This window comes from Neoarius graeffei, chromosome 28 (assembly GCF_027579695.1).
Source record: "Neoarius graeffei isolate fNeoGra1 chromosome 28, fNeoGra1.pri, whole genome shotgun sequence".
Taxonomy (NCBI): domain Eukaryota; kingdom Metazoa; phylum Chordata; class Actinopteri; order Siluriformes; family Ariidae; genus Neoarius; species Neoarius graeffei.
Genome location: NC_083596.1, coordinates 26,182,221 through 26,208,691, shown reverse-complemented (window position 1 = coordinate 26,208,691; position 26,471 = coordinate 26,182,221). Strand labels below are relative to the sequence as shown.

Genomic DNA, 26,471 nt, shown 5'->3' with positions numbered 1-26,471 from the left:
ACTTCTAAGCAACTGAAGGCCTCTCTCACATTAACATTAGCCAATGTTCATGAGTCCACCATCAGGAGAACACTGAACAACAATGGTGTACATGGCAGGGTTGCAAGGAAAAAGCCACTGCTCTCCAAAAAAAGAACATTGCTGCTCGTCTGCAGTTTGCTAAAGATCATGTGGACAAGTCAGAAGGCTACTGGAAAAATGTTTTGTGGACGGAGGAGACCAAAATAGAACTTTTTGGTTTAAATGAGAAGCGTTATGTTTGGAGAAAGGAAAAACCTTATCCCATCTGTGAAACATGGTGGTGGCAGTATCATGGTTTGGGTCTGTTTTGCTGCATCTGGGCCAGGACGGCTTGCCATCATTGATGGAACAATGAATTCTGAATTATACCAACGAATTCTAAAGGAAAATGTCAGGACATCTGTCCATGAACTGAATCTCAAGAGAAGGTGGGTCATGCAGCAAGACAACGACCCTCAGCACACAAGTCGTTCTACCAAGGAATGGTTAAAGAATAAGGTTGATGTTTTGGAATGGCCAAGTCAAAGTCCTGACCTTAATCCAATCGAAATGTTGTGGAAGGACCTGAAGCGAGCAGTTCATGTGAGGAAACCCACCAATATCCCAGAGTTGAAGCTGTTCTGTACGGAGGAATGGGCTAAAATTCCTCCAAGCCGGTGTGCAGGACTGATCAACAGTTACCGGAAACGTTTAGTTGCAGTTATTACTGCACAGGGGGGTCACACCAGATACTGAAAGCAAAAATTCACGTACTTTTGCCACTCACATATGTAATATTGGATCATTTCTCTCAATAAATAAATGACCAAGTATAATATTTTTGTCTCATTTGTTTAACTGGGTTCTATTTAATTACTTTTTGGACTTGTGTGAAAATCTGATTATGTTTTAGGTCATATTTATGCAGAAATATAGAAAATTCTAAAGGGTTCACAGACTTTCAAGCACCACTGTAGATATCTGTGTACTGTTTATATGGAGTTCAAATGACCTTGTACACATGATAAATACTCCTTTTTAAAACATTTACTTTAAATTTAAAAGATGACATGAACCTGACCTCCAGGCAGAAGCAAGCAGTCTATAGTTTTGTTTTGTTTTTTAACTGGTGTCACAGATTTTTGTTTTTCACGCAGCGTCCGCCATATTGCCAGGCAAACAAAAACAGCCATGACAATTAATAATGAAAATTGAGGATTACAATAAAATACAATCTCTCTGAAATGATTACAAATTTAGACTATACCAGCAGATCACGATAACATCCAAAAGCTGAAACATGCAGGCACCACAGATCCATATAATTTACCCAAAAATGTATTTGTATGTGCACTCTCATCTGTTTTTACTGCCTCAAATGGGTTAAATGCAGAGGAGGAATTTTGCTGTGCTTAAATGTACATGTGACAAAAATAAAGGCTTCTTAATTTAAATGTATTTATTCCACTTGAATATTCAGCAAACCAGCTACCGGATTTGGGACACTGCAACATCCTGAAGTATTTAGCATTTGGGACGTCGAAATACACTGGAGAGATGCTAAAGGCAGACAAACGTACAGATGCCTACCAATATTTTGAGGCAGGTTTCGTGCCAGAATGTAATGGGAAATTCCTGATAAAGAAAAATACCTTATGACAAAAGGTAAGCTCAAACGCAGACTTCTAAGAGTAACAAACAAGCCAGGGCCTAGATCTAGCATATTCTCTGGTGTTTAGCGGAATCTACATCATCAGTACATAAACATGCTGCTAGTCTCGCCAAGCATTAGGTCTAATAAAATATATTGCGTTCTAAGTCCACATCCAGATATATATTTTAACGCTGTACAAAAGCTTTCACACTAACCTGATATACAATGTTCTCCAAACACACACATGTTCTGCTGGCATCCAGCCTTCCTGTTTAACTGCAGCTCGCCATTTTTCTCGTCTTTCTGGGTTCGCCAGGAAGCAGTGAAAAGTTAAACCAGGCTCATCTCCACATCTGTTATTACACCTAAAAGCCCTACATGTCTCTGGCATTGTTCTTTTAGATGCAACTTCTACAAGTTTATCTGAAGATGTTTACTGAATTGAACTTACAATCCCTTACATACACCTGTGCCTATTGTTGTCAAACACAACGCTCACCCAGCAACATGGCCGCATAAACAAATCTGCAGTTATGATGACGTCACATGAAAGTCCTCAATAGCTTTCAATTTTAAAGGTGCACTATGTAGGATTTAGGGAGATCTATTATTAGAAAAAGAATATGGTATTATTAACCATTTTTCATGTATAATTATGTCTAACTATTAATCATTGTGTTTTTGTAAGCTTACAATGAACCCTTTATATCTAAATTGGGCACAGGTCCACTTTCATGGAGCCACCATGTTGCACTGTTGCAATAGCCCAGTACGGACAAACCTTCTGTGTTTTTACAAGTGGCAGTGTGAATCTGGAAGGAAGCACCAAAAGGAAGACGAAGTACAACCCCGATTCCAAAAAAGTTGGGACAAAGTACAAATTGTAAATAAAAATGGAATGCAATAATTTACAAATCTCAAAAACTGATATTGTATTCACAATAGAACATAGACAACTTATCAAATGTCGAAAGTGAGACATTTTGAAATTTCATGCCAAATATTGGTTCATTTGAAATTTCATGACAGCAGCACATCTCAAAAAAGTTGGGACAGGGGCAATAAGAGGCTGGAAAAGTTAAAGGTACAAAAAAGGAACAGCTGGAGGACCAAATTGCAACTCATTAGGTCAATTGGCAATAGGTCATTAACATGACTGGGTATAAAAAGAGCATCTTGGAGTGGCAGCAGCTCTCAGAAGTAAAGATGGGAAGAGGATCACCAATCCCCCCAATTCTGCGCCAACAAATAGTGGAGCAATATCAGAAAGGAGTTCGACAGTGTAAAATTGCAAAGAGTTTGAACATATCATCTACAGTGCATAATATCAAAAACATTCAGCGAATCTGGAAGAATCTCTGTGCATAAGGGTCAAGGCCGGAAAACCATACTGGGTGCCCGTGATCTTCAGGCCCTTAGACGGCACTGCATCACATACAGGCATGTTTCTGTATTGGAAATCACAAAATGGGCTCAGGAATATTTCCAGAGAACATTATCTGTGAACACAATTCACCGTGCCATCCGCCGCTGCCAGCTAAAACTCTATAGTTCAAAGAAGAAGCCTTATCTAAACATGATCCAGAAGCGCAGACGTCTTCTCTGGGCCAAGGCTCATTTAAAATGGACTGTGGCAAAGTGGAAAACTATTCTGTGGTCAGACGAATCAAAATTTGAAGTTCTTTATGGAAATCAGGGACACCGTGTCATTCGGACTAAAGAGGAGAAGAACGACCCAAGTTATCATCAGCGCTCAGTTCAGAAGCCTGCATCTCTGATGGTATGGGGTTGCATTAGTGCGTGTGGCATGGGCCGCTTACAAATCTGGAAAGACACAGTCAATGCTGAAAGGTATATCCAGGTTCTAGAGCAACATATGCTCCCATCCAGACGACGTCTCTTTCAGGGAAGACCTTGCATTTTCCAACATGACAATGCCAAACCACATACTGCATCAATTACAACATCATGGCTGCGTAGAAGAAGGGTCCGGGTACTGAACTGGCCAGCCTGCAGTCCAGATCTTTCACCCATAGAAAACATTTGGCGCATCATAAAACGGAAGATACGAAAAAAAAAAAAGACCCAAGACAGTTGAGCAACTAGAATCCTGCATTAGACAAGAATGTGTTAACATTCCTATCCCTAAACTTGAGCAACTTGTCTCCTCAGTCCCCAGACGTTTACAGACTGTTGTAAAGAGCAAAGGGGATGTCTCACAGTGGTAAACATAGTCTTGTCCCAACTTTTTTGAAACGTGTTGTCATGAAATTTAAAAATCACCTAATTTTTCTCTTTAAATGATACATTTTCTCAGTTAAACATTCAATACGTCATCTATGTTCTATTCTGAATAAAATATGGAATTTTGAAACTTCCACATTATTGCATTCTGTTTTTATCTACAATTTGTACTTTGTCCCAACTTTTTTGGAATCGGGGTTGTACAAACCCCATTTCCAGAAAAGTTGGGATATTTTCCAAAATGTAATAAAAACAGAAATCTGTGTTAATTCACGTGAACTTTTATTTAACTGACAAAGTACAAAGAAAAGATTTTCAGTAGTTTTACTGACCAACTTAATTGTATTTGTAAATATAAATGAAGTTAAAATTTGATGCCTGCACCAATACACACAAAAAAAGTTGGGACAGAGACAAAATAAGACTGAAAAGTTTATAGGATATTCATGAAACACCATTTTAGAAGATTCCACAATAAGCAGGTTAATTGGTAACAGGTAAAGGTATCATGATTGCGTATAAAATAAGCATGCACCAAAGGCTCAGTCTTTGCAAGCAAGAATAGATCGTAGCTCATCCTTTGTGCCAAAATTTGAGAGAGAATTGTTAGTCAGCTCAAAAAGGACATTTCTCAATGCAAGGCTTCTGAAAATTTAGGTCTTTCAAAATCTGCAGTACATAATATTGTGAAAAGATTCAGGGAATTCGGAGACAACTCTGCGCGTAAAGGGCAAGGTCGGAAACCACTGTTGAATGTGCGTGACCTTTGTGCCCTCAGGCGGCACTGCCTGAGAAACAGTCATGCTGATGTGACAAATATAGCCACAGGGGTGCGGGAGTTCTTCAGAAAACCACCGTCATTTAATACAGTCTGCCACTGCATCCAGAAATGCAACCTGAAACTGTATTACGCAAGGAGGAATCCATTAATCAATTCTATGCAGACTCATTACCGATTTCTCTGGGCCTGAACTCCTCTCAGATGGACCAAAAGACAGTGGAAACATGTGCTGTGGTCAGATGAGTCCACATTTCAGCTTGTTTTTGGGAAAACTGGACATTAAAGTTCCCCGTGCCAAAGGTGAACATGACCATCGAGTTGATCAGAGAAAGGTGCAAAAGACAGCATTTCTGATGGTACGGGGTGCATCAGTGCCCACAGCATGGATGAGTTGCATGCAAGTGTGAAGGTACCAATGACGTAGAGGTGTATATTGGCATTTTAGAGAGGTATATGTTGCAATCAAGGCAGCGTCTCTTCCTGGGAAGCCCGTGCTTATTTCAGCAGGACAATGCCAGGCCCCATTCTGCATGGGCTACATCAGGGTGGCTTCACAGACACAGAATGGATTTAAAAAACCCCGATTGCAAAACTGCAACAATTAGTATTCTCAGTTCCCGTATGGTTAAAAAAAATATTATTAAAAGGAAAGATGATGTAAACACAATGGACTTTGTCCATTGTGTTTACATGCCTCTGTCCCAACATTTTTGGAGCGTGTTGCAGACATCTAATTCTAACTTCATTTATATTTACAAAATATAATTAAGTTGGTCAGTAAAACGATTTAAAATCTTTTTGTAATTTTGTCAGTTAAATAAAAGGTTTATGTGAATTAAAAAAAAGAAATTTGTTTTTATTGCATTTTGGAAAATATCCCAACTTTTCTGGAAATGGGGTTAGTAGAAAGACGAGGAAACAGTGTTTGCTGGTGCTGGTTAACAAGTTTGTGAACCCAAATTTTGAAAAATGAAAGATCATACTTCTCATTTAGCATAGGAAAAAGCAAAGGATCATGAAACAGGCTTGTAGTACTCGAGTCCAGCTCGTGCCCTAATTTTAAGGACTCGTGACTCGACTTGAGCACTGATGACTCAGACTCATGCATTAACTGCATTCATACACTTACTTTGCAAAGTATTGAGTTGCGTTGCTGACATTACCGAGCCTTATTTCCTTGTTTGGTTTCCTGATCCCCGATTTCCTGTTTCTTGTCTTTGATTCTGCAGAGTCTACAATAGCCTGCTTGTGCCTCGCTCGACCTACTGCCTGTTTCACTGTTCTACGATTTTGCCTGCCATTCTGGATTGTTTACCTGTCTTCACTTGTATTAATAAAAACACACTTTCTGCACTTACATCCATCTCCCAACCATCTCTGACAGAATACTTCGCACTCCCTGACAAAGAGAATGCACATTCACCTGTTCAGGCACAAACTAATGTTAATGGTGCTAAAACAACCGCCGTCAAATGGTGCGGTTGGAGCCTTGTTCTCAGACTCGACTCACATCAACAGTTGACTCAACTTGGACTCGACTCAATTTTTTTAATGATTGGACTTGAACACTGGGGACTTGAGACTGGACCCGGACTCAAGGTTTAGTGACTCGACTACAACACTGGCATGAATATAAGTATTAGAAATACACTCTGGGCACCTGACAGCCACTGTACGTTTATAATACACACTTGGAAAGGGAGGGGCATTCAGTTGGTTGAATCCTATATAGTGGACCTTTAACCCTTTTACCACTGCAAACTCATGAAAGATTCCATATTTTCTGGACTGATAACAGACTGCAAAAGCGGTCTCGTGTGTTGATTGCCATCATCATAGCAGACCGCCATTCTGATCTCCTTGTAGTATGGAAACCCCCTGTGTACTGTATATGCAGGTTAGTTGAGAAGTCAGAATCCTTGGGAATTCCTACAACGTAATTAAGATAAGCACAATGTTATTTTATGTTAATTAGGCTTACGCATCTTTCTTTCAGTAGATATTACTGGATAAAACACGAATTTACCCATGTTCAGTTTACTGTTATAGGTGTTAAACTCTCAAAGCAGAATTCCCCTAGTTTCCACTGTTATAGAAGCAAGTTATTTATAATCACATTGTCTTATCACCCAAATGAGGATGGGTTCCCTTTTGAATCTGGTTCCTCTAGAGGTTTCTTCCTCATGTCGTCTGAGGAGGTTTTTCCTTGCCACCATTGTCACAGGCTTGCTCATTGGGGATAGATTAGGGATACATTAGGGATAAAATTCTCATGTTTAAAAAGTCTTTAATTTTCTGTAAAGCGACAATGTCTATTGTTAAAAGCACTATTAAAAAAAAAAGAAAAAAAAAAAAACTTGAAACTAGTTTCCAACAGTACCAAACATGTCACTATGGCATACACACTTTCACTATAGTTTCTTTGAAAATTGTGTACTGGGTTATATTGAATTTATCACAAAGTTACTTACTGTTAATGATATTTCTTACATTAAAGTTATATACAGTTGGGCAAAAAAGTATTTAGTCAGCCACCAATTGTGCAAGTTCTCCCACTTAAAAAGATGAGAGAGGCCTGTAATTTTCATCATAGGTACACTTCAACTATGAGAGACAGAATGGGGGGGGAAGAATCCAGGAAATCACATTGTAGGATTTTTAATGAATTAATTGGTAAATTCCTGGGTAAAATAAGTTTTTGGTCACCTACAAACAAGATTTCTGGCTCTCACAGACCTGTAACAACTTCTTTAAGAGGCTCCTCTGTCCTCCACTCATTACCTGTATTAATGGCACCTGTTTGAACTTGTCATCAGTATAAAAGACACCTGTCCACAACCTCAAACAGTCACACTCCAAACTCCACTATGGCCAAGACCAAAGAGCTGTCAAAGGACACCAGAAACAAAATTGTAGACCTGCACCAGGCTGGGAAGACTGAATCTGCAAGGAGCTTGGTGTGAAGAAATCAACTGTGGGAGCAATTATTAGAAAATGGAAGACATACAAGACCACTGATAATCTCCCTCAATCTGGGGCTCCACGCAAGATCTCACCCCGCGGGGTCAAAATGATCACAAGAACGGTGAGCAAAAATCCCAGAACCACACGGGGGGACCTAGTGAATGACCTGCAGAGAGCTGGGACCAAAGTAACAAAGGCTACCATCAGTAACACACTACGCTGCCAGGGACTCAAATCCTGCAGTGCCAGACGTGTCCCCCTGCTTAAGCCAGTACATGTCCAGGCCCGTCTGAAGTTTGCTAGAGAGCATTTGGATGATCCAGAATAGGATTGGGAGAATGTCATATGGGCAAATTAAACCAAAATAGAACTTTTTGGTAAAAACTCAACTTGTCGTGTTTGGAGGAGAAAGAATGCCGAGTTGCATCCAAAGAACACCATACCTACTGTGAAGCATGGGGGTGGAAACATCATGCTTTGGGGCTGTTTTTCTGCAAAGGGACCAGAACGACTGATCTGTGTAAAGGAAAGAATGAATGGGGCCGTGTATTGAGAGATTTTGAGTGAAAACCTCCTTCCATCAGCAAGGGCATTGAAGATGAAACGTGGCTAGGTCTTTCAGCATGACAATGATCCCAAACACACCGCCCGGGTAACGAAGGAGTGGCTTCGTAAGAAGCATTTCAAGGTCCTGGAGTGGCCTAGCCAGTCTCCAGATCTCAACCCCATAGAAAATCTTTGGAGGGAGTTGAAAGTCCGTGTTGCCCAGTGACAGCCCCAAAACATCGCTGCTCTAGAGGAGATCTTCATGGAGGTATGGGCCAAAATACCAGCAACAGTATGTGAAAACCTTGTGAAGACTTGCAGAAAACGTTTGACCTCAGTCATTGCCAACAAAGGGTATATAACAAAGTATTGAGATGAACTTTTGTTAGTGACCAAATACTTATTTTCCACCATAATTTGCAAATAAATTATTTAAAAATCCTACAAAGTGATTTCCTGGATTCTTTCCCCCCCATTCTGTCTCTCATAGTTGACGTGTACCTATGATGAAAATTACAGGCCTCTCTCATCTTTTTAAGTGGGAGAACTTGCACAATTGGTGGCTGACTAAATACTTTTTTGCCCCACTGTAGTGTATATAGCAGTCTGTATATTAAGTTACAGTGGTGAAAGAGTTAACTACAATGTGGTGGAACAGACACAGTGTTGGACAGCAGCGTCACCAGAACTACCGAAGCCATCAGTTTAATGACCTTTCCCTGAAGGGAACTGGTAGCATCACTCTGAGAAACACGATCCTGATCCATCTTATTAACGTACACAATATGCTCCATGCATTCTAATCAACTGAATGTGTATTTCTTGGTGGTTTTAATGCAAGCTTGCTGGCTGTTAATGAATCTGTTAGTCTCAGACCATGACTTCAGAGAACCTGTGCTGGTAATTACTATTTTCGAGGACACGAATGCAGTGCATGTCGGCTGGTGTCAGAAACACTGAATTTGTTTGATGTTAAATCAGTCACTCACGATTTCCCTCAAACCACACATTAATTCTTTATTTGGATTAGCAAGTAAGATACGCATCACATCAGAATCCAAATATTGCTTTAAAAAGAGTTTCTTACAGCAGCATGGCATCAATCGTAATATTCACATCAAGGATAAAGGTGGCATCTACGTTTCCAGATGAAATAACTACCAATTGTGACTGATACAGAGCAAAACTTTACAAATTGTTTTGCTTTTCTTTGAGTAAATCCACAAATCTGTAGCCCCCGAACGCACATTTTATGAACATGTCCCAAGCTACCAAAGATTAGAACAAATGATGATACATGTATAGCCACAGCTGTTTAGGGCATTACACAAAGGTTGGTATTTTAGCAGTTTTGATGCGTCGCACATGTCTATATAAGCGTCAAAGGAGCAGCCAATCTCTAGGATAGTGACACTTTTGTTTGACTCATTAATTTGCACTATATCTGGAGTGTTAGGCGAGTTACCTATGGCACAGTCTAGTATTGCAATATTCTCATGCGAAACTGAAAACCAGTACTTTTTAACGGTTTCGTTGTTGTGAAATTTTGTATATTTGGCAATGGTACAAAGCTCTCTGAGAATGAGTGCAACAATATGGTCATGACGCGCAATGTAAAGTCCTTTATACGTGAGGCATCCATTCATAATGTGCACCATTTGTCTCTCTCTCCCGGTTGCTGTGAAACAGGCAGAACGGTTCATGAAGAATGGTTCTCTCTCACACACACACACACCTTTGTAATAAGCAGAAGAGACGACGACATGTATGCCAGCAGGGAGCTTCAGTGCAGTTCAAGTAGCCATGGAGTTCGTACAAAACTCAATTTCCTGCTGTATAAACCAAATGCTATGAATCAGTTATAGAAGACAGCCAACTGTGGTAGTCACACATTACAGTTAGATTTAAAACAGAAACAGACTTGACCTAGATAGGTCTCACTTCTATCTATCTATCTATCTATCTATCTATCTATCTATCTATCTATCTATCTATCTATCTATCTAGTTTGCATTTTTTTGGTTAGGTTTTAAGTGGACATTTAAGTTTTCAATAATTCAACTGAAATATTAAATTTCAATCATTTCAAATAATTACAGTGACACAAAACAACAGTGATGACTGGAATAGGACATTAAAATCATAATTGGTCACCCGAGGATCCCTCATTGTGAGCAGCACAAGCCGCGGTGTTGGCTGTCTCCCTACTACTGGCACGATGACTCATTATTACAATGGAAATCCACCCACGCATTCCAAATGAGTCGGAAGTGTCACGTCGAACCTGAAAAGTGGAAATATTCCATCCGAAGCACAGCTAAAAGAATTTTCAAGGTTTGGCAGCTACTGCGCTCTTATTTTGTACAAACACTTTAGACCTGAACATTATTTGCATACGGGGTGGATTGAACTGACAAATCAGATGATTGGTCAGAAGGTTCGGTTTGGATGGTAGCTCGGGCTACGACATGAACAATAGGTTCCTTTTAGTGTGCTTATGAAAAGTTCGGGAAAGCCTTCAGGACAGAGGAGTTTATGCTTCCTTGTTTCTCTGTCAAATGACAAGCTTTTGAGACAGAGCGAAAAGGAGATGCTGCTGGTGAGGGAGCGACTGTTTATCTGTGTTATAACATCACTGATAACAGGAACCAACTTGTCTCATGGACATTCTGCAACATTAAAAGATCACAATAAACCATTTAAAAAAAAAAGTGACACAAATTAAACATTTGTTGGCAAATTGTTGTCGTCTGAGTGGAACAACACACTCCAGAATGCATGGTTATACACTTGTGTGTAATATTTCTCAAGTATGTATGGAGAGGCGCTTCAGGCCATGAGAAAAATCACAGCTTCATATAATGTGAGGAACAGGAAAAGAATTCCTCTTCGGTAAGAAAAGATTTATATTATCAGACAGGCTGTGCTCCAGCATGACAGCTAATGAAGAGACTTATTCTTATTACAGTGATTAAAATGACCATCATTCATCAAGCTTTAATAGAAACGACCGGAGATTTTAGCAACAGTCCCATCATGTCTGGACTGTTCCGTGTCTAATGCATTAAAATATTAAATGACCTTGAAATAAGCATTGCTCAGAGCACAAATGATACAGCAGATGCAATCCCATCTTTCAAAAAAAACATTTTTCAAACTTAATTCCATGTCAAGTACCTGAATCACACATTTCCTCCTTTTTTTTTTATTATTCCTACTTATTGTTGTGATGCTACAGATGATGTACAATGATGATTAAAATCAGTAGTGTAAGGTTCAGAGCCCTCTCTTGGCTGTGAACAGAACTGCATCTTCCTACACTGCTTATGAAAACCACATATACTACAAAGCTTTGTTCTGGTGTAGGTACGGTAGGTGCCAACATTACACACTCCACCTCTAAAACAACAAGCATGGTTGTCAAAACCTGCGTGCTTTCTGAACAAGTGGATGTTTGGTACCAATCGGCAAATCGAATCGCCAATACCAACAAATTAGCGGAATTTTCATATCTTTATCCTCTGATCAGATTTTCCTGTGTATTAGAAAATCAGTGACGGATTATGTCAACAAAAATGCAGTAAGGGAATTCCCAGCCTACCTTTCCCATCAGTTGCTGATGCCTCTTGTAAATGCCTGATAGACCTGCCGGGGGAGGAACACACACGTCAAACCCAGAGCATTCAGCTCCACAGAAACGACTATGTAACTCAAATTCAAGCAAACTATAATACATACAGGCCACTTTTTCCATGGAATAAAAATATGTATTCTATTCCCTTTTAGTGGGTTTATTGATGGCATGCAATATTATAATATCGCTTATCCTCCAGGTATTATGCCACTCTCTCCAATGGAGTGAGCATGCAGTATTATAATATTGCACGTTGTCAAGATAATAAAGTCTGCATCCGCACAATCATTTCTTTGTCGGCTAGGAAAGAGAGAAGATCCAGTGCTAGGTTTAAGCACTAAATAAATAAACTGAAAACTGAAACTAAAAGATGTGCTGAACACCCGAAAGACTACCAAAACTTCATTATATATTCTTCACACATATTTACAAGAGAAACAGACCAATGGACATCGAAAAACTGGAAGAGAGACACGTTGGAGATGTAAAACTTCTGCACTAGTGAGTGACTGACCGTTTGTAAACAAACATGGCTGCAAGGTTTGCTTCGTTAAAAGCGGAAGATATATTTTGACAGTGAAAAGACGCGCTGAACACCCGAAAGGCTACCAAAACTTCACTGGATATTCTTCACGCATATTTACAAGAGAAACTGGAAAAGAGAGCAATAGCGGAAATATTGTCACTTGGAGGTGAGGAAAAGTGACGGAGACTTTTACAAGAGGACTTCACTCATGGACTTCACTCAGCAAAGCCCTTTTGTTTTGAACAACTGCAATGTAACAATTAACTACGATCAAAAGTAACTTTGAACTTGAACTGTCAACCTGGATATAAGTTGGGTTGTTGTTCAGGCTTTTTGGACTTGTACCATTTTTATTGTTAGAACTTTGACTTTGTACATGTACACTGGATTAACAGAACATTGAATTACATTCAATCAGAATCAGCATTCAATATTGGTAAGTTACCCCCCCGTTAACTTTTTGTAAAATCTTTAATTGTTCCATTGAATGTGTATGTATAATAATGGCTGTTTTTTTTTTTGTGGTATATCGGATATATTCCATTCAGCTACTCGTCTTCGACTCGTTCAATATCATGCTAGCTGAATGGAATACATCTGAGAGACCACTCAAAGCCAGCCAATATTATTTAATTATTCCATGAAATTGAATCATACATGGCTTATAGCCATCAGCTCATGTACGACAAGATTGAGTGGAAAAAATGTTTCATCATATCCAGTCAATGGATTCTGAGAAACAGAGCATTTTTATTTTTTTCAAGGTCGATAAATAAAAACTTTATACAAAACGTCTGACAGAATAATTTCCGCTTAGAGCAAACCAGCAAAATGACCGTAGCAATTTGTACATCCATCCATTATCTGTAGCCGCTTATCCTGTGCAGGGTCGCAGGCAAGCTAGAGCCTATCCCAGCTGACTATGGGTGAGAGGCGGGGTACACCCTGAACAAGTCACTAGTTTATCTCTATGCATCAGCAGGGCTGACACAGACAAACAACCATTCACACTCACATTCACACCTACGGTCAATTTAGAGCCACCAATTAGCCTAACCTGCATGTCTTTGGATTGTGGGGGAAACCGGAGCACCCGGAGGAAACCCACACAGACACGGAGAACATGCAAACTCCCCACAGAAAGGCCCTCGCCGGCCACTGGGCTCAAACTCAGAACCTTCTTGCCGTTTTGTTTTCGAGTTTTTATTTAGTCCTCAGTTGGTTCAGCAAAACAGTCTGCCATTTTGTTTTTCTCTACTCACGGTATATGAGCTGATTGGCTACTCTACAACTAGAGTATCAGAGCATGTGATTGCTCATATCCAGTGAACGTGGATAAAATAATCATTTTTTTATTATTTAATCTGTCTTTACGTCAATATTTAAATAGAACCAGCAGACCCTAAACAGATCCATGATGGATCTAGGTGGCATGACAGTTAGATGAAACATGTTACAGCTTGGGAGCACACTCCTGTCCTGTCTTGTGGGTTCTTCCATAAACCTCACTGAAGTGAATGAGGCATAAGCTAACTTGGTGAACTTCAATTTTGACTGTCAGCTTCTTCATTTGTTCAAGCAGCAAGTATAGTATTTCAGAGATCTTTATCCATGGGTCATGATAATATTTTCTGGTAGGTTTGGCAAACATCAGTTTTTTGATGCATGTGATGTTTTCAGAAGAGGAACGGGAGCTCATACCAGACGACGGGGAAGAGGATCGCTCCACAGCACAGCAGGTCCACCAAGAACAGGATCTCCATCCATAATCCATACTCACTGGAGCCTTCCTCTGTCGACTCGATGATGATGTACGCCACGTTTGCCAGGACCTGGAACCAAATTTCACCTCCGATCACTACAGGTTTAATCCATTTTTACACATTTTACACTACTTTATCTTGTATCTGAACAACACATATAAAGCCATATTACTGCTCATGTCCTGTAATAAATGTGTATGCTTTGCAGTTGCCTTTACTATCACACCATTGAACAAATAATGGCACTGATTCACATGAAAAAGAAGAATTATTTACAGGCTGCAGTGCATGAAAATGGTTTAATTAATTACTTCAAGTTAGAACAGCGTGAAACAACACCCACCAAGATGTCACCATAACAACCATAGTCTAACAATAGCCTCTGTATGTAACTCAGGTTATGACTCCTCAAAACAGATATAAAAGCCTCCATTTGTTAAGTGCTAATAAGTAGCCTTAAAAGACCAAAACATGACCAGGTGTGCTGTTGTATGAAAATCAATGATGGGGTAGTGTGAAGATTATTTTCTTATGGCAGCAGGCTTTATTCCTATTGTAGCACAACAACGTCACAGATTACTTTTTTTTTAATTAATTGAAGTTTGACACGTCTTACTTTTTAATCTGTTTATAGTTACATTTCACATTGTCAGACATATGAAAAACAAGTTAACTTTACAGCGTCCCCTCACCAGCCTCTCCCCCACCCCATCTCTTAAGGTTAATTAAAAAAAAGCGGCTTGACACTTTACCGAGAAACTGCAAATCCATCCAACCTGAAGATTTTCTGTCAGAAAACATAAAGGAACAGCTTTATCTCTGACTGTTACAAAGTGCTGACCTGAGACCCCATCCAAAAATATAAAAGAAATGTCTCCTCAATTTATTTTGGGTTTTCTGAAATCAACACAGGGTCAAAATTATACATACGTGGTCAAAAATGTACATACACTCAGATTATTAATTCAGAGGTGCTGAGACTTCCAAAATGTCTCTCATCTTGCCAAGGTTGAGGTCTCTTAACTTCCTGTTAGTGATCATGATTGACTACAGCTGGTAGCTTCTCTGTGCCTTCATAAAAAGGGCTTTTTTACAGCACTCATTGGCTTGACCAACACACAATAAAATGGGAAAGTCCACGGAGCTCAGTGCAGATCTACACAAGTAAGGAATGTCTCTTAGAGCCATTTCTAAACAACTGCAGATCTCAAGATCAGTTCAAACAATTGCATGCAAGTTACTGGGAGGTGTGGTCACTTTTGCCAAGCCACTTTGCTTCAAGAAAAGCCAAACTGTCACCCTCATTTGAAAGGAAATTGGTTCGGATGGTCAGGAACAACCCGGGAACCACTATAGCACAGCCCTGCCATGAACTGGAAGCTGATGGATCACCGTCTACAGTTCAGATCACCATGGGCTAAGAGGCTGCTATCCAAGAAATAACCCCCTGCTCCAAAATTGACACCTTCAAGCTCAACTAAAGTTTGAAGCTGACCACACGGACAAAGAAAAAGCCTTCTGGAGGATAGCTGTATGGTCAGATGAGACAAAGATCGAGTTGTTTGGCCACAATGACCACGATGTACAGAGGGACACTGTACCAGCTGGTGGTGGTAGTGGTAGGATCATCATGCTCTGGGGCTGTTTTACTGCCAGTGGAACTGGTTCACTGCACAAAGTGGATGGAATAATGAAGGAGGAGGACTACCTCAGAATTCTTCAGCATAACCTCAAACCTAAATCTGGGCCATACTCCACTGCATCCAAAACAATTTGGATTTCGCACCAACCACTCAACAGAAACAGCTAATTGTTATTTTTTGGAAAGTGTTAAATCCCAATTAGATAAAGGTGGTGAAATAGGCGCAGTGTTTTTAGATCTTAAAAAGGCTTTTGACACTGTGAACCAACAAACACTAATAGCAAAACTATCTTTTTTTAATTCTTCAATAAATGCCATTAAATGGATGAGTTCTTTTTTACTTAACATGAAACAAAGTGTACTCCTCCCTCCTCCCCCCACCCTGGATCCTTTCCAGTTTGCATATCAATCCAACCGTTCGACCGATGACCCCATCTCCACTGCCCTTCACTCAGCCCTCACCCACCTGGAGACAAAAGACTCGTATGTCAGAATGCTGTTCATAGACTTTAGCTCAGCATTCAACACAATCATCCCTCAGCAGCTCATTCACAAACTGGACCAGCTGGGACTCAACACCTCCCTGTGCAATTGGCTGCTGGACTTCCTGACGGGGAGACCAGACTGTACGGGTCGGCAGCAACTCCTCCAGCACCATCACACTAAACACGGGGGCCCCCCAAGGATGTGTGCTAAGCCCCCTCCTCTTCACTTTGCTGACCCACGACTGCACACCAACATCCAGCTCAAATATCTTCATTAAGTTTGCGGATGACACAACTGTGGTGGGTCTCATCAACAACGGTGATGAGACAATCTACAGGAGTGAGGTGAGCCGCTTGGCCATGTGGTGCAAGGACAACAATCTCCGTCTGAACGTGGAGAAGACGAAGGAGATTGTTGTGGACTTCAGGAGAGAGCACACCCAGCATGCTCCACTATCTATCGACGGTGCTGCAGTGGAGAGGGTGAGCAGCACCAAGTTTCTGGGTGTGCACGTCTCTGAAGACCTGTCCTGGAACAACAACACTGCATCACTGGCCAAAAAAGCCCAACAGCGTCTGTACTTCCTCCGCAAACTGAGGAGAGCAAGAGTCCCGGCCCCCATCATGCACACATTCTACAGAGGCACCATCGAGAACATCCTGACCAGCTGCATCACCGTGTGGTATGGCGCCTGCACCATGTCCTGCTGCAAGACTCTGCAGCGCATCGTGAGAGCAGCTGAGAAGGTGTCTCTCTCCCTTCTCTTATGGATATCTATAACTCCCGCCTCACCCGCAAAGCCATCAGGATTGCAGGTGACCCCACCCACCCATCTCACAGCCTCTTCAGCCTGCTGCCGTCGGGGAGGAGACTGCGGAGTCTCTGGGCCAAAACCAGCAGGCTCAAGAACAGTTTCTTTCACCAGGCAGTCAGGAGGCTCAACTCCCTCCCTGTTCTGCCCCTCCTCCCCCCTCTGCCCCCTGCCACAGATTCTGCTCGCACACCCCCCTTCAGCATCTGACATGTCATCCTCACAGTCCCCCCCCAACACACACACATAATATATATACATACATATATACATACACACACACACATATACATGTGTGTGTGTATGTATATATATATATATATATATATATATATATATATATATATATATATATATATATATGTGTGTGTGTGTGTGTGTGTGTGAGATATATATATATATATATATATATATATATATATATATACACACACACACACACTATATATGTGTGTGTGTGTGTGTGTGTGTGTGTGTGTGTGTATATATATATATGTGTATATATATATATATATATATATATATATATATATATATATATATATATACACACATACACACACATATATATATATATATATATATATATATATATATATATATATATATATATATATACACACATATATATATATACATACATATATACATACACACACACACATACACACATCTCATCATTCATTAACACACTGAACTCAGGGACCGCACATCTCACTTTACCTCGCCCATTTGCACTATTCCGCACTACCTCATCTTAACAGCTGCTAGTTTGTTTATTCTGCTTATTTCATGTTTACCTGCTATACCTCAAGTGCCCTTGACTGTTTGGTTATTTGTACCAATGTGTGTGTGTGTGTGTGTGTGTGTGTATATATAAAATCCTTCTCACCCCTGGTGGGGGGTGGTGGTATCCATGTCATCCTCAAGCTCGGGTCCTCTACCAGAGGCCTGGGAGTTTGAGGGTTCTGCGCAGTATCTTCGATGTTCCTAGTACTGCGCACTTCTGGACTGAGGCTTCAGATGTTGTTCCTGGGATTTGCTGGAGCCACTCTCCCAGTTTGGAGGTTACTGCCCCAGGTGCCCCCACTACCACAGGGACCACGCAACCCTTGACCTTCCATATCCGTTCCAGCTGCTCTTTCAACCCTTGATACTTCTCAAGTTTCTCATGTTCCTTCTTCCTGATGTTGGCGTCAGCTGGGATCGCCACATCTATCACCACCACCCTTTTCTGCTCTTTGTCCACCACCACTATGTCCGGTTGGTTAGCCAGGATCTGTTTGTCAGTCTGGAAGCTGAAGTCCCACAGAACCTTGGCCCTGTTGTTCTCAGCCACCTTCTGTGGTATGGCCCATTGGGACTTGGGTACTTCTATTCCATACTGGTTGCAGATGTTCCTGTATACTATCCCAGCCACTTGGTTGTGCCTCTCCATGTACGCTGATCCAGCTAGCATCTTACACCCTGCTACTATGTGCTGGACTGTTTCAGGGGCTTCTTTGCACAGTCTGCATCTTGGGTCTGATCTACTCTGGTAGATCCTGGCCTCTATGGCTCTTGTGCTTATGGCCTGTTCTTGTGCTACCATGATTAGTGCCTCTGTGCTGTCTGTCAGTCCTGCATTATCCAGCCACTGGTAGGATTTCTTGATATCAGCCACTTCCTCTATCTGACAGTGGTACATGCCATGTAGGGGTTTGTCCCTCCAGGTTGTCTGTTCCTCCTCCTCCTCTGCGCTCTCATCAGGGTTCTGCTGCCTGAGACATTCACTTAGCAGTTCATCCTTTGGGGCCATCTTTCTGATGTATTCTCGGATTTTCGAGGTTTCATCCTGGACCGTGGTCTTGACGCTCACTAGCCCTCGGCCTCCCTCTTTCCGCTTAGTGTATAGTCTCTGGGTGCTGGACTTGGGGTGGAACCCTCCATGCATGGTGAGGAGCTTTCTAGTCTTGATATCTGTGGCTTCTGTCTCCTCCTTTGGCCAGTTTATGATACCAGCGGGGTATCTGATGACTGGTAGTGTGTACATGTTGATGGCTCGGACCTTGTTCTTACCATTCAGCTGACTTTTCAGGACCTGCCTTACTCTCTGGAGGTATTTGGCTGTGGTTGACTTCCTTGTGGCCTCTTCATGGTTTCCATTAGCCTGTGGGATGCCAAGGTACTTGTAGCTGTCTTGGATATCATCTATGTTGCCCTCTGGTAGGTCAAGCCCCTCAGTCCAGATCATCTTGCCTCTCTTTGAGACCATCCGGCCACACTTGTCCAATCCGAATGACATCCCTATGTCATCGCTGTAGATCCGGGTGATGTGGATCAGCGAGTCTATTTCTCGCTCGTTCCTGGCATACAGCTTGATGTCATCCATGTAGAGCAGGTGGCTGATTGTTGCCCCACTACGGAATTGCTACCCGTAGCCACTCTTCGTGATGATCCGAGTGAGGGGGTTCAGGCCTATGCCTTCTGGATGAAGGTCCTTAGGTTCCTGTTGATCTTATACAGTTCCAGACATTCCAGTATCCATGTGTGTGGCATTGAGTCATAGGTTTTCTTGTAGTCAATCCAGGCAGTGCACAGGTTGGTCTGTCTCTTCTTACAGTCTCGGGCGACTGTTCTATCGACCAGTAGCTGGTGCTTGGCTCCTCTGGTGTTACTGCCAATCCCTTTCTGTGCCTCGCTCATGTATTGAGCCACATGCTTACTCATTTTTGCCGCAATGATGCCTGACAGGGCCTTCCATGTTGTGCAGAGACAGGTAATTGGCCGGTAGTTGGATGGGATGGGTCCCTTCTGGGGGTCCTTCATGATTAGGACTGTCCTGCCTTGGGTTAGCCATTCTGGGTGGGTCTCATCCCTCAGCAGCTGGTTCATCTGTGCTGCTAGGCGTTCATGGAGTGCAGTTAGCTTCTTCAGCCAGTACGTATGGATCATATGTACGTATGGCATATCATATGGCTTGGTGCTGTCCAGCTCTTCATCTTTGACACTCTTTCTCGGACGTCTGCCATTGAGATGGTTACTGGTTCTTGTTCTGGGAGGTTGCTGTGGTCAGCTCTTAGGTCCACTAACCATTGGGCATCGGTGTTGTGTGATGCCTTTCTTTCCCATATGTCTTTCCAGTATTTTTCCACCTCAGCTCTTGGTGGGTCTGACCGGTTATTGTTCCCCTGCCACTGAGAGTACACCTTGGCTGGAGAACCTCTCCCTCCTTGGTGTATCTCTTTAACCGGGTGGCCAGAGCTGTTAGTCGCTGTTTGGCAGTTTTGAGTGCCTCTGGTATGGAGAGTGAGTTGTACTTCCTGGGTGTCCCTTTATTCACCATGTTCCCTTTTTGTAGTTCAGCTAGCTGGCTAACTTTATCTTGGCCTCTAATCATCTCTTCCATGGTGGATACTGTTTGTTATGTCCCGAGCCCACCTTGTGTCCAAGCATCTCCATGATTACTGTTGCTGTACTGTGTATCAGCTTGTTGGTCTCAGTGATGGTTCTTGTGGCGATTGTCTTCAGAGCAGCATTCTTCTGAAGGTACTTGGCAACTCAGCTTCGGTATTCATCGGGGGCTCCAGGTTTCCAGTTGGGTCACGATCTTCCTTCTCAGGTCAGCAGCTCGTGTTGAGGCTGTTAGCTGTTGGGGCCTGGTACCCAATCTCTGGTTGTGGGGATGATGATGACATCTCCCCGCTGACCTGTCTTCCTGGCTCCCCCTTGCCGTAGCATCGTTGTTGTATTTCATTAATCTCTAGTTGTGATAGTAGATTTCGATTACGGATGTTGGAACACTGGGCTAATAGCTGTTTCTTTGTTAATTTCAAAGTAAATTCTGTACTAAAATTACTAAATAAGCAAATCCGTTACAGTCCATGAAACAGGAAGTATAAGGATGAGAAAAAAAAAACAGTTTAAATTGGAAAGCTGCGCACATTTGCACAGTCCTGCACACCACTCGGGCTGTGCAAATGTGCGCAGCTTTCCAATTTAAACTGGTTTTTTTTTTTCCTCATCCTTATACTTCCTGTTTCATGGACTGTAATGGATTTGCTTATTTAGTAATTTTAGTACAGAATTTACTTTGAAATTATAATCAGACACTCCAACGCCCCCCCTAAAAATAAAAAATAAAAAAATAAAATAATCGGATCTGCGCGATTCAGGCGGCATCCACCAAAAAGGCACGTTGTTTGCATCCCAAACACAAATCAAATCATACAGAATAGACCTAAAATGTTTTTCAAAAATGACCCTTGCGTGAGTGAAGTGACAAATTTCAAATAGAAACGTGACAAATGAGTGATATTAAGTGTACATTACAATGTAAACGTACACTCAGTGGTTCCAGTTAGGCATTCTCCAGAGATTGTTCACATGAGGTTTTGGTTTCCAAAAACAAACTTAAACACAATTGATTGTTTATTTAAACAACTTACCACTTATAAAATGATCGGAGCAGACTTTGCTGTGTTTGGAAGGCTGATAATCCTTGCGGTTGATTCTCGCAAGCCATAGATTTCTCCTTTGTATGCTGAGTTTCTTTGTTTGCTCGCCTTCGTGCTCCCGTACAGTGGAAATTCCATAAAAGCTCCGCTTGACATCATCATCTGACCTATTATGACAGCCATGAATACAACAGGTGTGCACCATTGCTAGCTTTAAATAGCCTGCTTGGGTTCTTTTGAAGATTTTGTACTCGCGCGTTACAATGTGTGCTCAGTCACCCGTACGGTAAGCTTGACCCGCAAGATGGCCGCCACTAGGGAATCCCCGACTCTGTGACGTCATGTGAAAACTATCTATTCAGACCCTTGGCTAAAGCACTCCAACTTGAACTCTGGTGAACCCTGCTTGATCATCTTGAGATGTCTAAAGAACCTGATTGGAGTCCACTTCTGGCAAATTCAATTGACTGGACATGATTTAGAAAAGAACACATCTGTGTGTATAAGGTCCTACAATTCACAATGTATGTTAGACCAAAGAGCAAACCATGAAGTCCAAGGAACTCTCCGTAGACCTCTACAATCAAATTCCTCCAAAATCAAGACACAGATCTGAGCAAAGGTATAAAACCATTTCTGAAGCTTTGTATGTTCCCAGGAGCACAGTGGGATCCATTATTGGGAAACAGAAGATGTTTGGAACAACCTGCCTGGCCAAACTCAGTAGCCAAGTGAGAACGGCCTTGCTTAGGCCTGTGGCCAAGAACCCAACGACCACTCTGATGGCCTCAGAAGTTCTCAGCAGAGATGGGAGAACCTGCTTAAATGAAAACCATTTCAGAAATACTCAATCAAGCCTTTACGGTAGAATAGTTAGACAGAAGCCACTCCTGAGTAAAATGATAAGCACTTAAAGGACTTGGGGCATGTGGAAAAAGTCTCCATTCTGGTAAGACAAAAATTAAGCTAAAATTAGAATTGAACTCCAAATGCTACAACTGGTAAAACTAGGTACTGTACAACAACTTGCTAATACCATCTCTAGAGTGAAGCATGGTGGTGGCAGAATCATGTTATGGGGTGCTTCTCATCAGCAGGGATGAGGAAACTGGTCAGAATTGAGGGAAGGCTGAATGCAGCCAAATAAAGACAGATCTTTGAAGAAAACATGCTCTAGAGTGCACACATCCTCAGACTGGGGTGAAGTTGACCTTTTTGCTTGAAATTCTTGAAGACGTTTCACCTCTCATCCGAAAGGCTTCTTCAGTTCTGTCTGACTAGTGGGGAGTTCCAAGTATTTATCCTCTAGTGGATCAAAAGCAAACCTAAGGAGAGTCATTGAGGTCACCTGGGTCATTGAGTCATCCTGTAGGTGTAGGTCCCTGGGGGCCAGGTGTGAACGGTATTCTTGGGTTTCAGTCACATGACTTTTCTTAGCGATTTCACTTCCAGTAAAACAGCTGGTGGTCTAGCAAACCAAAATGGCTGCTGTAGTGCAAATAACTAGCGATAACATAGTATGCTCGTAATCTAGAAGCCACTGCTCGCTTTAGATATATTCAGAAGATTATGTGCAGTGGAATCGACCCCTACAGTCTGAGAAATAAGGATTTGTCATATGATCTTGAAAACTACCCTTCAGTCAAGTTCCCCGACATCTCGAACTATCTGGTGTTGCAGACATCCTTCTACACCATAAAACAGATGAAAGCGTGTACGAGTATGGAGGCTTACAGCTTTTTTTTGTATGTGGCTGGGTAAAGGACCTCCATATCAAGTCACTACCAAATGAATCCTGTATTGTTTTAGCCTGTGCGAGTTTTTTTTTAAGCTTTTTGTTCATGTCTTTACAACAAAGCGCTGAAAGTTGAAGTGTAAACAAACAACAGTTTGCTTTATTCTCACTGGTGTTCACCCTTATCGCTCAGGTAAATCATTCACAAAGATCATCAGAAACCCCTTTAATGACCTGGATCTTAGTTAAACAAGACGGAGAAGTGAAGTGATCACGGCGCATTGTAACTGTATGGCTGGGTAAGAATTTTGTCGCGACCTTCATGCATACAGACTTTGTGAGGAGTAAACAAAGAAACAGCTGGGGACTTTAGCGCTTCATGACTTTTAAAAAAAAAAAAGTACTGTAAAATAATGACACATAGCAAGAAAAGTACTTGAAAAAACACTAAGGACATAGCTGAGAGGGAGATACAAACCTTTCACGAAGTGACCACTGCAAACTCGAGCATGCTTCGACTCGGCTCCCTTTGATTTCAGTGAAAGGTTCAAAAGCCACCTTTTTCAACATCTTTTTGTGAAATTCTGTGTTCGTTCACCCTTTATTAGTTCACAGGGAACCCTGAAGAAACTTCAGTTTCATAATTTAGGTTGTTCGACTATCAAAATACAAGCATAAGGCATTTTTCATATGAGCAATGCACCTTCTCCATACAAACACTCAGTGCATTTACATGCACATCCAAATCGAGCTACTGCCGGTAATCGAGCCAAGGGTCCCAGCAGGGGTGCCAGAGAAATCCAATCCTACATGCATACAAGGAAATCGAGCTATTGTGTGAGGTACATTGTGCACCCAAGCCACAGGTGGCGCTACATGCCCCATCGTGTTGGTACACTTCCGGTTGTCGTCATGAAGAGCTATTCAAGAGTATAAACAAAGTTATCAGCAGTGTTGCCAGATACTGCTGACGTTTTCCAGCCCAAAACATGTTCAAATCCGCCAAAATGCACTTAAAACCGCCCAATCTGGCAACACTGGCAGTTCCGTGTTCACAAGTTCTGTGCTCAAGCTGTTAGGCTTGCTGTAACAGACTGTATGGCTACAAACTGTCCTGCGCAGACCACTGTTTTGTAAGACAACTTATTTTGCACAATTGTATATTTTTCTAAAGTCCATTTTTTGCTTACAAAAATTTTTTTTTTGCTTACAATTTAACTTATGTCTTAATAAACACACAAAAAGTTCAATTGTTTTTTTATTGACATTCTTCAGATGTTGGATACACACACACACACACACACAAATGACTTGTTTATGTACACAATTCACAGCTATGCAACAGCTGTACAGATGTATTTGGTGATACAGTAAGTGAGCTAAATTTTAACAGTGCAAACAATGCCACAAAAAGAAAAGATTCATGCTGTTGTCATGATTCGTTGTCATGCCGACCGAGGCTGTTGTGTTTCCCGCTTGTGGTCTCGTCACTCGTCACTTCCGGAAGGGGCAGTACTGAAGTAAGTAGCTCGACTACGTAGCTCCATAGGGTTTACATGCACCAAGTAGCTTGGCTAAAATCGCATAATCTAGGTCGTGTAGCTCGATTATGATAAATCAAGTTCGGTTCGATTTCAGCCTAGCTAAGGTGTTTCCATGGCATTTAGAACTTCGATTTCAGTCGAGCAACGGCAGAAATTCGATTTTCTCTATGTGCATGTAAACACACTGACTTTGTCAACTGAGCTTTAGTAGACCACCAGCTAAAAGTTTTGAATAACTAATGAGGCGTATGTGATGTCACTTGAAACCCAAGAATTAGCAGCCTAGAGGCTCTGTGGGTCGTTGGGTCTCTCTGCTATCATGTGAGTCATTGAAGTCAGCGGAGTTTTGGTGTGGATACGTATTCAGTTTTCTGGAAAGTGTGCCAAGGACTGCACTGTAGGTGGCTGACAAGTGGTGTCTCAGAGCACCTCCACTGTTCAGTGATGGTTGTTCCAGGTTGACGAAGATGGCTTCTTTTACTCCTCTAGGTTGCTTTTGATCCACTAGAGGATAAATACCTGGAACTCCCCATTAGTCAGACAAAACTGAAGAAGCCCTTCAGATGAGAGGTAAAACATCTTCAAAAATTTCAAGCAAGCCCAGTTGCCTTCTTTACCAACAACGGTTTACTATGATCTGGATGACTGAGGACCTTCACAGACAGGTTGACCTTTTAGCACAACAATGACCCAAAGCATACAGCCAAGATAGTGCTGGGAGTTGCTACTTCAGAACAAGTCTCTGAATGTCATTGAGAGGCCAAAGCCCAGTCTGAGAACATAGAACATCTGTGGAGAGACCTGAACATGGCAGTTCAAGAACACTTTCCATCCAATCAGATTGAGCTTGAGATCAGCCAAGAAATAGCCCAACGCTTGGTATGCAAAGTTTTTTTCCCCCCCAAGACTTATCCAAAATTATTCACAAGCTGTATTTGCTGCCAAGAGCATTTCTATAAAAAGTCTCTGAATATTTATGTACAAGGACAGATTTCGGATGGATTTTTTTTATTTGCAAAAAAAGGTCTAAAAACATGTTCAGTTTGTTATTATGGATTACTTTGTAGAGATTAATGGCTTAATCCATTTTAAATGAAATCTAGAACACAATAAAGTCTGCAAAAAAGGGAAGGGGTCTGAATCCTTTATGAACCCACTATAAATCAACAAAAATATAATGGGCCTTAACATCGTCACTGGCCTAAATGCCACCATCTTCATCAGAATTACTCTGTGCTTTACTTTTAATGATAAATGTGGAGGAAAAGAAAAAAGCATTACAAAATTGCAAGTGTACCTGTAAGGGGATGACAATCATGAAGATCTTTTTGTCCTTGTCTGAGAGGATGTGTTTGACGAAGGCCCAGCCAGTCCCTATCAAAGCTATAGTGATAAACAGCAGTGCCCCCTTCAGCCTGCAGAGAAAACAGTCTGAAATAAAAATAGGCTCCATGATCAAACAGTTACTTTCAAACATGGGGGGGGAGCCCACACATGGTCAGTTCTTTAGTTCTACATCACTCACAGGTGTGTAATGTAGTAGACCACGGCCCAGCCTTCAATAGGAAAGCCTTGGTTGGAGATGTAATAGTAATCAATCTGAAAAGCAGAGTGCGTTCCATCAACAATTCAAAAACTGATTTGTGATAACACAAAATACAAGTTATAGATCACTGCTACTACGGTTCACACAGGGTGAACTCAG

At 41.6% G+C, this 26,471-nt stretch overlaps 1 protein-coding gene across 2 annotated transcripts in view; it reads right to left on the bottom strand.

Annotated features, from left to right (window-relative positions):
• The window catches only part of gpr107 (G protein-coupled receptor 107), a 128,426-nt gene that overhangs the window by 50,975 nt on the left and 50,980 nt on the right, over positions 1-26,471 (bottom strand). For both annotated transcript variants that reach the window (XM_060913344.1, XM_060913345.1), the window contains exons 11-14: positions 26,292-26,365; positions 26,064-26,181; positions 14,051-14,181; positions 11,791-11,834 (exon numbers count right to left, since the gene is read on the bottom strand). In XM_060913344.1, coding sequence (XP_060769327.1) covers positions 11,791-11,834; positions 14,051-14,181; positions 26,064-26,181; positions 26,292-26,365 — 367 coding nt within the window. The remainder of the gene's footprint in view (positions 1-11,790; positions 11,835-14,050; positions 14,182-26,063; positions 26,182-26,291; positions 26,366-26,471) is intronic.